Below are 16,009 nucleotides of genomic sequence, written 5' to 3'. Positions count from 1 at the left end.
TGGCAAACAGAGAAATAAGAAAAATTTTCGCGCTGCCAGATACTCATAAATTTAAAATGTGGATACAATGTTTGTTGTTGTTGTTTGCCAGATTTAGTAGGAATGGCATGTTCCAATTTCATTACAAAATACAGTCCGACCTGCATATCGATTTTGAACCGAACTATAAACCGAACCGGCATTTTCGTGAGTTAGCCTAAAAATTTATAGAAAATGGAGGTTTCAATCCAAGGCACTCAAACAGGTTAGAGAAAAAACAACAGGATTACTGCTCTAAAATGTCAAAAAAGGTAAAAAAAAATGGTATTCCAGAGTAAAAAGTAAGCAAAATTTGCCATCCCTATGCCGCAACACTTTCGTATGCCTAAAAACGAGCGGGTAAGAAATTCACAGCTTTTTTTTACCTTCCTTTTATTAGCTCGGGATGTAACTATGTAATATTGATGCGCCTAAAAGATGCAGCGATTTCTATTCTCAAGTTACATACCTGATGACAGTACGAATGGCAATTATAATACGGAGGTTTTAGTTTTTTAAACTATAATTTTATTTATTTCGTAATTATATGCACAAAAAATGTTGTATACCTTTGGCAATAGAAAAGGGGCTTCCGCCTCTCTTCTCCGGCAACACATAAAGGAGAATTCAACTTACTAAGGGTTATAATCCCTAAGCGCTGCCGAAGGCAGAAGCAAGCGCAACAGGTATTGTACCTAACAAAATGCATACTTTCAATGGCTTGGAAGAAGCTCTTAATGCATTAACTGCATGGAGGACCAGTTCTTTAGGCATAGGAGGAGTTATGGCTTATGGTTCAACAATTCAACCAGAAGCTGACATACATACATAGATGAGTCCATGGTTACTATGCCCGACAGCTCCTTTGTGAATCCATTTTCCATAGCGCGCTCTACTCCGCTGCTATAATTGCAAATACAATAGAATCCCTCATTTTTTACAAATATTTGAAATCCAACAATTTTACTATAAATAAAAACTTGATGAATGTTTTTTAATTCCTTCCTACTTTGTTTTCCTTCATACAGCTGACTTCGAAAAACAGCTGATAGCTGGCAATGCTGCACATGTTTCCGCAAGGGTTGCAGCATGTCAATTTACGTTTTTCGTAACGTAGCTACAGATTACAAATTACGAAAACTCGAGTTCTAGAACAAGGGTGTACAATTTAACGACCACTTCGAATGCACAAATGAAAATTGCAATCCTTTGAGTGTCAATTCGGAATAATGAGTATGCAGTTTTTGCCTACCCGATGAGGCAGCGGGTGACCGAAAATGCAAACATTGTGTTTCTTAAGTTGGTTCTCGGGCTGTTGAGAGCCTCTTCGCTTCTTACTAGCTCGAAGTCGCCCTATTTTTCCGGGCGAGTTTGTGAAAACTCCCAAAAGAAGAGAAAAATTCACCCGGAATATGCAACTTCTCACTGCATTTCAGCAGCTGACGCATATAGGTCATATATGTACACCGTCCTTAAACCAAGCAAAACTTTTGGAAAGGTTTTTGACCATTGTGCATTATTGGGCATCCGAATCTTACAATCAATCCGTCGAAAAGACTCTGTACACCGGTTAGGTTATTTTGGCTGCCCTCGTCCCGTAGAGGAAAAGGGTACACCTAGGCCACCATGAACCCATTGTGATGCCATATTTTTGTGTCCCTCCTCTTACAATAGAAATGGAACCAATTTGTAACTCTGACGAAGTGCACAAAATCGTAGATTCTGCCTGAGTCCAGTTCAGCCAGACACTCAAAATAATAGTTGGGGAACGAGCATCCACGAGGGTTTGCCAAATCGGGACAGTGGCATAGGTAATGCCCCAGGCTTTCGATTACCTCCTCAGCGTGGGTTCACATAAGGCGGTGCCCGGTGAGAACTCCAATAACATGTTGAAGCAGTTGTCACTCCAAACGGAGGAGAGATCGAGATCTACGGTTATCTAACCTAGGCCGGATGTGTCTTGCTGCACGTGAGCTCCGCAGACCATCTTGTATTTTCCCGATCGGTGAAGTTATTTTCCAGCCAGAGTTTGCAAGAAGATAGCGGAATGCCCGCATTACGAGCGGTACTGATTGCAGACAGTAGGGTTCCTTTCCTAGCCAGCTCATCTACAACCAGGGTAGCCAACTCATTTTTGAGAATTCCCCGATTTCGACAATGAAATTCCCCGATTTTGCCGGAAATTTCGTAAAATTCACCAATTATCAAATTGCTGGTCTGTTTTTTTTTTTTTTTTAATTTATTCCGCTATGTATGTATTAATAGACCAAACCAAACTTCTATAAAGTTAGTAAAGTTTCAGTCGCGCCAAATTTTGACAAGTGTTTACAATTATATATATATATTTTTTTTGTGATTAATTTTATTTATTTTGTTTTATAAAAATATAGTTAATTCTTTTACAAAACCTGTATAAAACCAAGTTTAAAACTTTGTGTAATATTAAAAAAAAGCTACAAACTTTCGTAGAAATTTCGAGCTTTTAATTAGATTTTCTAGAAAGATTTTGAGTATGCAGTTTTGTAGCCAAGTAAGTGCCACTTTCAAGTGGCTAAAAATTTTCGTTTTTTCACGAAAGCGTTACAGTTTTCTTCCACGTTGCATTTCTTATGCGACTTTTTACTTCATTATAAAGTCAGTGAAGAAAAAAAGAATAAATTAGTTAACACCTAATTCCTCATAAAAGGCAGTTCTTCCGCCGATTCTGCACGTAAACTGAAATTCCCCACAAAAAACGGTCCATTCCCCACGCAAACTCAAATTCCCTGCAAATCGGGGAATTCCACACGAGTTGGCTTCCTTGTCTGCAACACAGTTGCCCGTTATGTCCCTATGACCTGGCACCTATGTAACATGAGTAGCGTAACTCGTTGTCAGCTCATTTAGAGTACGTGTGCATTCCATGACAATCTTCGATGTAGATTTGTCACAATTAAGTGCTTCGATTGCTGATTGGCTATCATAAAAGATAGTTTCCGCATACAGATTAATAGGAGAATCGATCAGCCATGTAGCAGCTTCGTAGATTGCTGTTAGTTCAGCCTAAAAAACGTTACAGAATAGGCATGGGTAACACTGCGCTGCGCGGCGCAATTGCATTAACACCGTAGCCGAAGTAGCCGCGCCAACAACAATATATGAGAAGTGTTAGCGCTATTAATACCAAGAAACACATGAGACAAACATATTTAAAGCTTTACTCAAGAATGATGAAAACATCGTGGCGTTTAGCACATTCCTAGCAGCTAAATTCGGTTGGCGGTACTGGCATTGCTCAACGAAAATTAAAGAAATAATAAACACAACACCACTGTATTGCGATTGATACTGTATGACGATGGGTAGTGTGAAAATCAGTACACTGCGCAATTGCGCTGAGTTCATTCGCTGATACCATAGGCGGCGCCGGCGTTATTGAGCTAGCGCCATGGCTCCTACAGAAATTTGTCAGCCGAAAACTGAGGTTAAGTTAGAGTTCTTGCGAGTATACCCCACTTCCTATCTTCAGATCTAACTCCCATTCATCCCTCGAGGGGATCCTTGTTTGGAAATGATTCTTTACTCCAGTAGGCGTAGTGTGTAGTAGGCCTGTGTAGTCCAGGCACATGAAGTCTGCTGGAAGATCTTCCGAAATTCTAGAGTGCCCGAAACTCCTGTCACTCCACTTGATCAGCGCGTTTAATCTTATTGCACTGCAACTTGCCTGTAGTTTACCATATAGATCCACAAGTAGAAAAGGGAGCAAGGTCTCTAAGGCCTTACCCGGCGTTGGGAGCAACGCCTCCGTGATCATCATGCGCGCCACTCTTGGAACCATTGTTAGTCTGTTTTTATACCCGAGCGCACTTGTGCACAGGGTATTATAACTTTGTTCGCATAATGGTTCTCTGTCCGTCCGGCTTCCCGTATAACGGTAATTTTTGGATATATTTGGATATTTCAATAACTGAGGACGTTCATTTACTGCAAGTTAATACTTACAACAATCTTTTAACAATAAATAAGACTGTTGTAGACTTTTAGATAGTTTAAATAAAGTTGGAGCGACGATAGTTTATACCTGCGCCGGGAAAATAAAATTCGGTTTCGCTCGAACTTATCCTACTTTACTTGTTTATTGTAGATTTGTCCGCGGATGGCCACCAGACCGCGATCCCGTAAATTATAATGGGACGCACCACTGCTGTGTACATCCAGTTCTCCATGTGAGGCTTCAAGCCCAATTTTTACTATTGCTGATTTACAGGCGTATAGGGCAGTTATAGCTTTCTTGCAACGGTCTTCTACATTGCGCCGCCAAGTTGGCTTTCTGTTCAAGATAACGCCCAAATATCTAACTTCCTCCGAGAAAGTCAGCGTAACACCATTCAAGGAAGGAAGTTGCAGTCGGACAGTTTTAATTTTATTTGAAAAAAGAACCATGATAGTTTTTTGCGGATTGCCACTAATACCATGTCCCCACCGGAGCTAACCCCGAAGTTATGGCTGTTGAGTTGGTTATCCCGATAACACTTAACCATTTCACTGAGATGGTCAAACGCTAACCAACTCGAAACCACGTCGAAAGTCTGATACAACCCTGTGTTTTCCCGCCATCTGCGGGTCATTAGCGTTAAAATGTAAAAAATTCGTTCCTTACTAGTGTCTGGAGTTCACTAAGATCCGATTAGATTTACTCCGGTTTTTGAAAAAATTTGAAATCTACTCCGCTTGACTTAAAATCTATTCCGTTTTTTTTTTTCATTCATGTTATGCCCCTCTTGGGCCCATTTTTTGAGTGTTCACCACCGGTTTCAGTAAAAAAAATTGAAAATTAGCCAAATCTCACTGTTAAAAAGTAACTCTTTCATAGTAATGCGTCAATAAAGTAACTTCAACTTAAGTTGTTAAAAAATATATGTAGAATGAAATTTATATAAAGTAGAAAAAGTTTAGATCCTATTGCTCTTTAAAAAATTAAGTGTTAGAATCGTTCTACTTCATAGAAAATGCTAAATATTACCTAAATATTTAACATATTATCCTTACATTGCCTCGCGTTCTTATTTTTGCAAGAATAGAAAATATTTAAGTCAAACAATTAATGTCAGAAACGAAAATAAAAAATTCAATCTAGTACGGAAAATTTGTTTTTGCTCAGATTTTTAGTCCTGAATCGAGTTGGAGTCCGAACACTGTTCTCTACATTTGTACTGCTTTATAAACTTCAAACCGCAGTGTGGACAGCAATAGTTAGTGATGTGGTTAAGTTCGATTTGAGATGGTTAACTTTTTGGTGGGGACATGTTATAAGGCTAGATTCCTTTGACCAGGTTTCCACAACACGTAAAGCGCATTGGACCAGGTCGAATAGAACTTGAGGATGCTTACCTACTGCCATCAGGGCCAGATTATCAGCGTAAGCAATGACCTGACAACCTGTGCTCTGCAGCCGTGACAGCAGAGTATGAGCCTTTAAATTTCACAGGAGTGGGGAGATGACACCGCCTTGCGGGGTGCCGCCCTTAGGAATAACCACAACCCCCGCCAGTTGTTGGGTATGAAACTAAGCCTGAGACAAGCCTTATAAATTGAGACGAGCATCGGACATAAAATGTCGGATGTTGACTGAAGATTTTTAGGGCTGGTATAACCTTATAGCCCATTCCACCCTTTTAACATCAATAAAATCCAAATATTCCAACGAGCATCCAGAGGGATGACAGCGACGCCAGGCTCCCCAGTATACCCCGGAACTTGTGCACTAATTAGAACCTAAAGCATTTTCTCTTGGGATGACTGTCGCCATTCGGCTTCTGAATATACATTGGGTTCGTAGGATTTTCGGCAAGCACTTCTCGCAAGCGATAACCCTCCGCCTGTTCTTCTATGCTGTCACAATAATCCTTCCAGGAGTCCCTTTGGGCTTTCCTGGTGGCATACTTAAATTTATTCAGGGCTGCTTTGTAAGCAGACCAAGAACCATTACGCTTTGCCACATTGAAGAATTTCCTGGTTTTCTTCCTTAAAGAGGCTATTTACTCTCGGAACCAGTGTGGCTTCCTCTTTCCTCTCGGAAGTGCAATTAGGCAGGACGCAGAGAAGGCCATATTACAGGCATTAGTAAAGCAATCTACGGTTTATTCAATTTATTCAGATGAGCTTAACTCACCGAGAGAAGCAAGGTTTGCAAATAGGGGCTCTGCTTCTTCAGGTGGTAAAAGTAATCCGAGCTTACTGAAAGAAGCGTCGCTGATCAACGGCTCTATCACCATTAAGAGATAAGTGCAATCTTCGGACGGGGGAATTGGGGAGGCATACAAAATTTAGTCCAGTGTGCAGCATTATAAAGCATCTCATAAACAGGTCGTCGAAAACTAGCAGGAACTATACAAGTAGGTCTAGGCTTACCCTGAGATATATCTCAACAAATTTCAATTTTGAAATCGGGCATTGGTACCAGGTTCAATTTAAGTCCAGAATCAGTTTATAGAAGTAATTTTTTGATAGTCAGAAGTGATTGCGGTCCTAGGAAAATTCGATCATCATCCTCAATTTCAATATCTAATTCGTCTTTTTATTCATTACCTCGCCTCGAATGCTTTATCTAAAGCCACTTTCCATAAAAATTTTGCGATATTTATTTGTTCTTCGAACAGTAGGCCTGATTCCGTACCCAGCCCGAACTTACAATTTTTTACCATATTTTACTTGAAATTGATCCCATACTCGCTGTGATTACATATTTGTTATTTGAAAGTTTACCAAACTTTGTTTGAGAAGTGCGAGATCCCGGCGGCGATTAAGTAAACAAATCCGAATAGGAAGATAAAAGAAACTGTCATAGAGTAAATTTTCTTAATATTCAATTTTTCGATGGGAAACGTGGTTTAATTAAACCAAAAATTCAACACAACAACTTGACTTGTTTTAACCATAACCGAACATTTGTTTGTGTATATATTCATTTGTCGGTGCTGTCAATTAAAATTTCCTCACCTAATTAGGAAACAAAACAAACAGTGTTGATCACAATGATCCAGATTTCTATCAGCATCACATCGATGTCGAATTTGCTTAAGGTCGGTGTTATGCAGACAAAATTTTGTTTGCCAAATTAAATGGCGACTGCTTAGTTTGCTCGGAGGTGGTTATGTCNACAACAGTATACTCGAAAAAGCAATGTTGCCACTTTTTCTCATTAAGTGAAGCGCGATTCTATCGCTGCGAATACGTTGAGATTCTATCGCTGCGAATACGTTGAGAATTCGGTTGTTAACTTCGAATCCGCAAACGTGCGCACACTTGCGATCGCGTCGAATTCCGATGTACAATTCACTCAGTTTTCCCTTTTTTCTGTATTTTTGCACTCGGTGTGTCCAAATCGTACAAAATAGTATTATTACGAACGTGTTATATTAGTTTTCGTACATCACAGGTTTTTTTTTTAATTTATTGCTGACACCTTTCTTGCTCTTCTTTGACGCCTTCAAAATGCTGCAAGCCGGGTTTTGAACGCGTCAAAAGAGAGGAACATTGAATGTTCGAAAAATTCGCAGCGATGGAATCGTGCAAGTGTGCGATAAAATATATGGGTGGCATGCAAGAACGATAGAATACAAGATTGCGCATTCCCGCAGAATGACATTTGTGGCAACGGGTAAACAAAGAATATGGCGAAGAACAATGAGTTGACAGTTGTGAATTTGCAGTGGGAAAATGTGTTTCCTTCTCGATTCACCAATTTCGCAAGCCATCTTTGAATATGGCAAATTAAGCACTACGTTAACAAAAAATATACAACCACTCTTGAAATGTGTTCAAAAGAATAGGTCTTATTAATTAACTATTTAGAATTTTTGTGTTTGTATTGCAGGTGCCAAAAAAGTGATAATATCTTGTCGCAGCGCATGTTTTCCTGCAGAAAGTGGTCGATGCTTGCTTACCTCCGATTTTAATTTGTAATTTGTGGTATTTCAACGTTTTCAACTTAACATGTCGTGTTTAAAAGTGGTCCGTAAAGTGCTTCATGCATATTACGCTGGTGTCTAAATTGTATGGCTTCTCCTGCCGGCAGAACTTTACCCACTTTCTGGCCAAGGCGTCGTCGCGGGGAAACAAAAAGCAATTGCATTTGGGGGCTTAATCCCTACGGCTGCTGCAATTCAACACACGACACGACATTTTTATAAAGTTTTTATTACAAATAAAACGTTTTTTACTTCAGAACGAACGAATTATTTCGATTTTTCACTTGAAAGTACACAATACGTTTGCACTTGTTTCTAAACAAAAAGTTTGTTTACGTATTGCCATAAATGTCAAAGTCGGCAAAACCAAAGTAGCGGTTTCGGGAATGCGCCACCTTCAGTTCATTTCACCATGACGCAACTCATATCTGCTATAAAAGTAAAGAAACAAAGCTCTTGTATGCTATCATTCCTGGGTGAATACCGCTATTAACTCCGAAGACATCCAAGCACGTACGCAAACCGCTGCCAAACGTCAGTTTTTATTTTGACAGCCACGTGTTTGTTTTCTTTACGTTGCTCCACAGCCGGTCGATTTCGTATATTTTTCATTCAATTAATTTTCGGGATTTTTTGATACTGAACTTGAAATAATAATCCTGAAAATATGGAAGAGGATGGACCGCCGCAAGCCAACATTGATTTTGTGCCCGCCCTTTGCTTCGTACCGCGCGGTGTTGCTAAAGAACAGCCTGAAAAAATCGTGCTCACACAGTCGGAATTGGCCCGCATCATTGAAGAAACAAGAAATACTCTCCAGGAAGACGATGAGGATGACGACGACGAAGATGAAATGGAAGTAGATAACGAATCGGCCCCAAGCGCTGCTAATCGTAATCCCGGTGATGAATTTGGGTTCGATAATTACGACGATGAAGGAGCTGCGAATTCCGCGGTTATTGGCGCTGTGGTTGACCCCAGAGAACAGCTTCCGGATGATGACAACGATTCCGAGGCTGAAGATGAAATCATTAAGCCAACTGACAATTTAATATTGGTAGGACACGTACAGGACGATGCCGCATCTATGGAAGTTTGGGTGTTTAACCAAGGGGAGGAATCTTTGTATACACATCATGATTTTATTCTTCCTAGTTTTCCGCTATGCATAGAATGGATGAATCACGATCCAGGTAGTGACCAACCAGGTAACATGTGCGCTATTGGTTGCATGGATCCTGTAATCACAGTCTGGGATTTGGATATACAAGATTCAATGGAGCCTACATTTAAGTTGGGATCGAAAGGAAGTCGTAAGAAGCATAAAGAAGCTTATGGCCATACAGATGCAGTCTTAGATCTAGCTTGGAATCGTAATTTTGAGCATATTCTCGCCAGTGCTTCTGTGGATCAGACCCTTATCCTATGGGATTTAGATGAAGGGCAACCACATACTACAATAACTGCATTCGAGGAAAAGGTTCAATCTATTGAGTTTCATCCTGACGAAGCGCAGAGTCTTTTAACAGGCAGTGCTGATGGTATTGTACGATTGTTTGATTGCCGCAATGCTGATGCAGTAGATAGTGATTATATTAAATGGAAAACACCTGGTGAAGTAGAAAAAGTACTCTGGAATCCAAGTGATACAAACTATTTCGTCGTTGGATCAAACGATGGAAGTATTCACTATGCAGACCGTAGGCAGCCAGATAGACTATTGTGGTCCTTTAAGGGACATGAGGAAGAAATATCGGCGTCTGCTTCAATAAAGAAGTAACGAACTTGTTGACTTCAACATCAACTGATGGCATGTTGAAAGTCTGGGACTTCAATATTGGTGCCATCAAGGAAGTTTATTCACATGACTTCCAAATGGGCCGGTTACAATGCATGAAACAATGTCCAGAGGATCCGTTCACACTAGCTCTCGGAGGCGAAAAGCCACCGCGCTGTCGCATTTACAATATAAAAAATTTCGAAGTCGTGAGAAAAGTTTTCAAAATTCCTGAAATTCTACAATGAATTAATCTGTACTTTATTTAGATTTAAAATACATAAATATATGTAGCAGCAATGTGAAAAATTCAGTTACTGAAATAAAGGTGTACATTTTTTACAAACGTTATAATTCACTTTAGTTTCTTAGATTAATTAGAAGTAGGTATCCTTCAAAACATATTTCACATATCAGTTTCGGTTGCCGCTACATTTTCTGATAATATCACTAAAGCTACCTGTTCGCCGCGCACGAAAAGTTGCGGCAACTGCCTCCGGATTTCTACAGTTTTTCTATTGATGCTCCTCACCTGCTGCCGCGGCAACTCAATACCAAGCTCATGTAATCTCAAACTGCAATCTCGCGGTTCACCACAGACCTTATTTTCGCCATATTTGTATTTACGACGTTGCCATACTTCATCTACGTTGCGTAGCCATAAGTTCCAGAACTTGTCGAACCATATAAGCCACCCTTCCAAACTTCCACGTATGCCATGTTCATTCCGCACTAACACACGCACACGACGTTGTCCTTTCATTGAATGCTTTAATGCTATCATTGGTCCAGGCACTCCATCCAGATATGTAAACATATTATGCATATCCTTTACTTTGCGTGCACTTCCTTTAATAGGCATTTGATGTGGTTGGAATCGACGTTGCTGCGTCTCTTCGGGGATTATTGGTATTGGTCTTTGTTTAGAAATACTTGGCTTAACGCTCGATGTACTTGAACCACCATCTTCTTTTGGTATGTTTTGGTTTACAGTTGGTGCATTACGCTTGTTAAGGTTCATAATACCGAAACGTTTAAGTGCACTTTCAAAAGCAGCCAAATTTTGGTAAATTACTTTTGGCTTTTTTTCACTAATGCAGTATCCTGGAGCATATAGCGCGCGTAATGGGTCAAACTTTTCGCTGGTGATGTCCAACTCACTGTCAGCAGACATTGGAGAACTTGGTGGAGGCATATCGCCCGTATCAGATTTTTCTTTCGTCGTTTTTTCCTCATTGTGAGGTACGATATCTTTTTGTTCGCTAATTTTGTGGCAGATATGTAATTTGTTTAGAAACTTTAATTTTTCTAGCTTTTAAGAAATTGAAAAAAAGCCTAGTAATAATTAATACTGAAACAAAACAATAATTCCGAATCAAAAGCGCCGGCTGTAAACAAAAACGCGAACAGCTGATGCAGCTAGAGATGAAACGTTACGAGTAAATACAAGTACACGCTCGATACTTTTCGTTCGATACAAAGTAACTTTGGTATCGATATTTTTGGACCAAGTACAGAGTAGGCATGAACCAAAAATACAAGGGCCCGTAGTCATAGTCGAAATAAAGTCGACTTTAAAGTTAGTTGCAGCTTTTTGACATAATTTTCAATGGGATATCTGTCAAAAAAGCTGCAACTAACTTTAAAGTCGACTTTATTTTGACTATGACTTCGGGCCAAGATCACGTAAGAACGCGACGTTGTATTTGTAACTGGTTTTGAGAAAAAAGTTTGCGAAAGCGGGTTCGTCAGCTGAGCGTTTGTTTACATCACAAGCACCACTATTTTACACTTTTATTCAAGTAAAGAAGAGTTAATTCAACATGACAACACATTTTAAGGCATTTTGTTGCATCATTTTACCTAAATTGTGCGTTTAAAGTGGCTGACAATAATTTTGGCTAATTTTGGTTTTCGTTGTTTTCTTTGCTTTGTTTACTTTTCGCTCGTTTTCCAGTGAAACAAGATAGCGTAGAACCCGTTAAAAAATTCGACTTTTTTCACTCTCTTGTTCTTACGTGATCTTGTGTCTTTCGTTCATGCAGAGTAGGTATCGAAAAATACTCGTATCGAAACCCGATACCTACCGGCTGTCTTCACATACTTCAAAATCTCGCTTGCGTTCTCCTTTTTTATCTCGCAAGCGGGATAAAACCCCTTATTCCAGAACCCGAATTTTCATAATTCGTAATTCGTAGCTACATTACGAAAAACGAAAAATCGACATGCTGCAATCGTTGCGGAAACCTGTGCAGCATTGCCAGCTATCAGTTGTTTTTCGAAGACATCTGTATGAAGGAAAACAAAGTGGAAAGTAATTAAAAAACATTTATCAAGTGCTTATTTATTGTAAAATTGTTTGATTTTATATATTTTGAAAGAAACGATGGATTCTATTGCATTTGCAATTATAGCAGCATAGTAAAAGGCCGTTCGCTCCAGACGATTTTTCGTTCAACTTTTGCGTTCAACTCACACAGGGTTGCACGAAAAAAAAATTGAATGGCTCTAAATATCAAAATATAAAAATATTCACCATAAATTCCATTGTTTAACTTTGCATTCTACTTTTGATTGAACGGCCTTTCAACTAATCGCTTTCAACAAAGTTGGTCGCCAGCCAACATTTAGGGCCGGTTGCTCAAAGCCTGGTTGACACTAATCCCCGGTTAAACATCGTTATCGACGTTACCGACACCGTGTTATATGCATGAAGTCGAAAACGTCGATAACGATGTTAACCGGTGATTAGTGTCAACCAGGCTTTGAGCAACCGGCCCTTAGCGTGATTTTCCAGCACGTGAAGAAAGCGGATAAGACAAATTTTGCTTCGAAATTTTTTCCTACACTGTAAAGCTGCCTTTACATGAGGCGATTTTTTGACAGGCGATAACGCCTGCAAAAGTTGACTTGCTGGCATGAGGCGATTTTCTAGGCGGTTCAACATTGCTCCAAAAAAAATCGCTCGGCTAAATGGTGATTCAAAAATCGCGTGCCTCAAAGTAGCCCTGTTCTATCCATGGAGTCGAAGACGTCGATAACTATGTTTAACCGCAGAGTAACCGGCCCTAAATGCTCTAAAATGCCCACAATATGTAGCTGCGGTTGTGGTGTAATATTGCTGATGTAGCTAACGAAATAGTTTGTGGCTGTGGTATTACATTCTGGTTAGCGAGTAAAACACAACTATTTAGGGCCGGTTACTCAATGTCTGGTTAACACTAATCTGCGGTTAAACATCGTTATCGACGTCTTCGACTCCATGCATATAACAGGGAGTCGGTAACGTGGATAACTATGTTTAACCGGAGATAAGTGTTAACCAGACATTGAGTAACCGGCCCTGGGTACAATAAAACTAATCAGCTACGTATAACAATTCATATTACTGTACCGTATGCCTACACATACATATTATTATTATTACGTCCGGAATACTCGAGCTATGACCTTAAAATATCCATTGTGCTAAACGCTAATTGAAATCACTCCACTATTCACTATTCCAGAAGTTAGGCTTTTTGGAGGGTGCGATGTTCCAAATTTTGCACGGAGAAGACAGTCGTTCCCCATGGTGTATCAGTGTGCTATTTATGATACGTGGGCAGTCATAAAAGGCTCGGTACCACGCTAGTGCACTTGGGCTCCACGATTTGCCAGACATTCTGGCCTCTTGTTGCCTTCAAGCCCTTCATGTACCGGAACCCACCACAGCGTTACGTTATTGTGGGCTCCCAGGTGGTTTAACCCTGGACGTGCTTCGTTAGTCGATCCGACTAACAAAAATCGTGTTTCGCTTCGTATCTCTCTCTAAAGTCATTTACCATTTTGTTTATTATATGTAACAGAGAAAATAATATGTATTTAATATTTTGTTTATGTGTTTGAAAAACTATAAAGAACTAAAATTCATAAAATGTATTTTCGTTTTTAACTCTTTTATGTTTGTTATTTCAAAGAATGTAGATAACAAGAAAGGACAACTCGTTATAATTGTGGCGAAAGTGCGCAACAGGGGCATGCCTTCTCTTCTGCCCTAGTGCGTTTTTTGATTGGATGAAAGGAGAAGACACGTCCCTGTTGCGCACTTTCGCCACAATTATAACGGGTTGTCCCTTCTTGTTATCTATCTTCTTTGGTTATTTCAATTCAAAGTTGGTGTTAGTCGTTTCGACTCAGGGTCAAAAGAGCGAAGCACTTCCAGGGTTAAAAGACTCTTTGAGAATAATTTTGTGTGTGTGTGTGTGAGAAAAATGTCAAAAAGCGAGAAAGAATGCAAAAGGAAGAAGAAATTTTGCAATAGAAACGTAAACAATTTGCGGAAGTGTGACGTCATATAAGACTCTTTCCCATGAACCAAAAATACAAGATCACGCGGGCAGGAGAGTAGCCCGTTAGAATCGCATTAAGGAAAAAAGTTAAACGATTTTGACATTAGCCGTTTATTTACATTTCTTCGTTGTTTACAATTTGATGGTGGCTTTTTACTGCAATTTTCTTCATTTTCGCTTGTGAGAACGTGTGTACACATAAGATAAAGAATAATTTAACACAACGGCATGATTTTTATGAGAATTTGCATAATAAAAATGATTTTTCATGCGTTCAACAATTTCGCGGTTTTCTCCGTTCTCTTCGTTGTTTACTTCTTACAACAAAGATGGCGTCGAGATTTCGGCAGCTAGAAAATAACTTTTTTCGTTCTTTCCTTCCCGCGTGATCTTGTGTCTTTCGTTCATGATTCTTTCCCGTATCCCTCAGGATCCCTGAACAGCCCAGAAATCATTCCTGTACTTAAAAAATGGGTAATAAATAAGTATAGAGCGAAATTTGGAACGAATTCCTGTACTTAAAAAATGGGTAATAAATAAGTATAGAGCGAAATTTGGAACGAATTTGATTCTAGATGTCTTCTTCTTACTGCCCGAAACAGCCCGGACTTTTTTCGGGGTAAAAGCGGTTAAAGTGTCGAAGTGCATATCAGCTGTTCTGTGTTTACATGTTGCTTGCATTTTAGTGCTGCAAAACGGAAGACGAGGCCAATCTAGGAGGGGTTGAAAGCTAAGGCGCGATATACGGCTGCCGTCAAGATCTGCGACCGACTTAGCGATAGGTCCAACCGGACACAGGAGGAGGAGAAGGAAAAAAGGTTGCCTTGGGCTTGGGAGCAGGTAGAGAACGGCCGAGCGTACTACGCTGTCAAGCCACAATTCTCAGCTAAGGGTCCGAAGTTCGCAAACCGGGTCGAGCAGCGGATTGTGGCGGCGCAGGCGAGCAAAAGCCAGCGGTCTTTTAAGAAACATAAATGTAGGGATGATGCTACGAGGCCAAACGTCATACAGATCATACAGAAGCACTCTACATCCAAGGCAGCGGCGGCCACCAATGTGATTGCCAAGCGACATCTGGCCGCGGTAGTGGAAATGGGTGGAAGGAAGTGGAAATGAAGCTGCTTAAAAGTTATTCGCGAAAATGGACGCGGAGTTGAATGCGCCTTTCCGACATTTGACGAAATAAGGTGGTTCAGCGGCGTCAAAATCATAAGTTGTAAGGATGATCTCTCTTCAGCATGGGTAAAGACCTATGGAAGGTGGCATACCTCGAGGTAGTACACCGCAGCGAGGTGAGATGGACACTGTGTCCAACCCAGAGAAGGAGCCGGAATGTAATGCCTAAGGTCATTCAAATAAATCTCCATACAAATAAAATCACTTCATCCGAGCTCCTCCTCAGCTTAGAAGGGGCCAGCGACGATGCGGCTTTAGTCCAGGAATTTCGGCTCGCTTCGGGCAGCCTCAAGTAGGAAAACTACACTATATATTTTCCCAACGCGCATAATAAGGTAAGAATGGCAGTTATGGTAAAGAAAAATTGCGCTTTTTTTATTGATAGCTAAAGGACGTCAACGATGAATCGCTGCTAGTTTCGTTTTGCTACATGGCCCACGACATGGAAGCACCGCCGAGGCAGCTTCATAGACTGGTACAAGTGGCAATAGGAAGCAACCGCTTATAGTTGGATCCGGCGTAAATGCCCATCATTCGGTGTGGGCAAGAGCGGACATGGGAAATGTTTAGTTATTGGCCCATCGTTTTTGGGGTGGGGGCGGAGGGGGCGGGGGCGTGGCCCCCAAACCCCCCTCATTCGAAAGGGGGCAGTCGCCACTTTACGAAGGGGGGGCTGAACACCTTTTGCAGAGAACACCTTTCTACGTAGGCGGCCTTCGGCCGCACTTAGGGATTATAACCCTCAGGCAGTAGAATTC

The 16,009-nt window shown here is 40.5% G+C and overlaps 1 protein-coding gene and 1 pseudogene across 1 annotated transcript; one reads left to right on the top strand and one right to left on the bottom strand.

The window, feature by feature from the left end:
* The first annotated feature begins 8,517 nt into the window (after window positions 1-8,517).
* Window positions 8,518-10,098, top strand: LOC108368523 (periodic tryptophan protein 1 homolog pseudogene; annotated as a pseudogene).
* Lsm11 (U6 snRNA-associated Sm-like protein LSm11) lies at window positions 9,982-11,165 on the bottom strand. The gene has a single exon (XM_017623369.1). It carries the CDS (start codon window positions 10,937-10,939, stop codon window positions 10,151-10,153), a length of 789 nt encoding a protein of 262 aa, XP_017478858.1. The 5' UTR covers window positions 10,940-11,165; the 3' UTR covers window positions 9,982-10,150.
* Window positions 11,166-16,009: the final 4,844 nt, after the last annotated feature.

This window comes from Rhagoletis zephyria, unplaced genomic scaffold, assembly GCF_001687245.7.
Source record: "Rhagoletis zephyria isolate East Lansing unplaced genomic scaffold, Rhagoletis_zephyria_1.1 Rzeph_scaffold_03165, whole genome shotgun sequence".
NCBI lineage: Eukaryota > Metazoa > Arthropoda > Insecta > Diptera > Tephritidae > Rhagoletis > Rhagoletis zephyria.
This window is presented reverse-complemented; position numbering and strand designations above follow the sequence as displayed.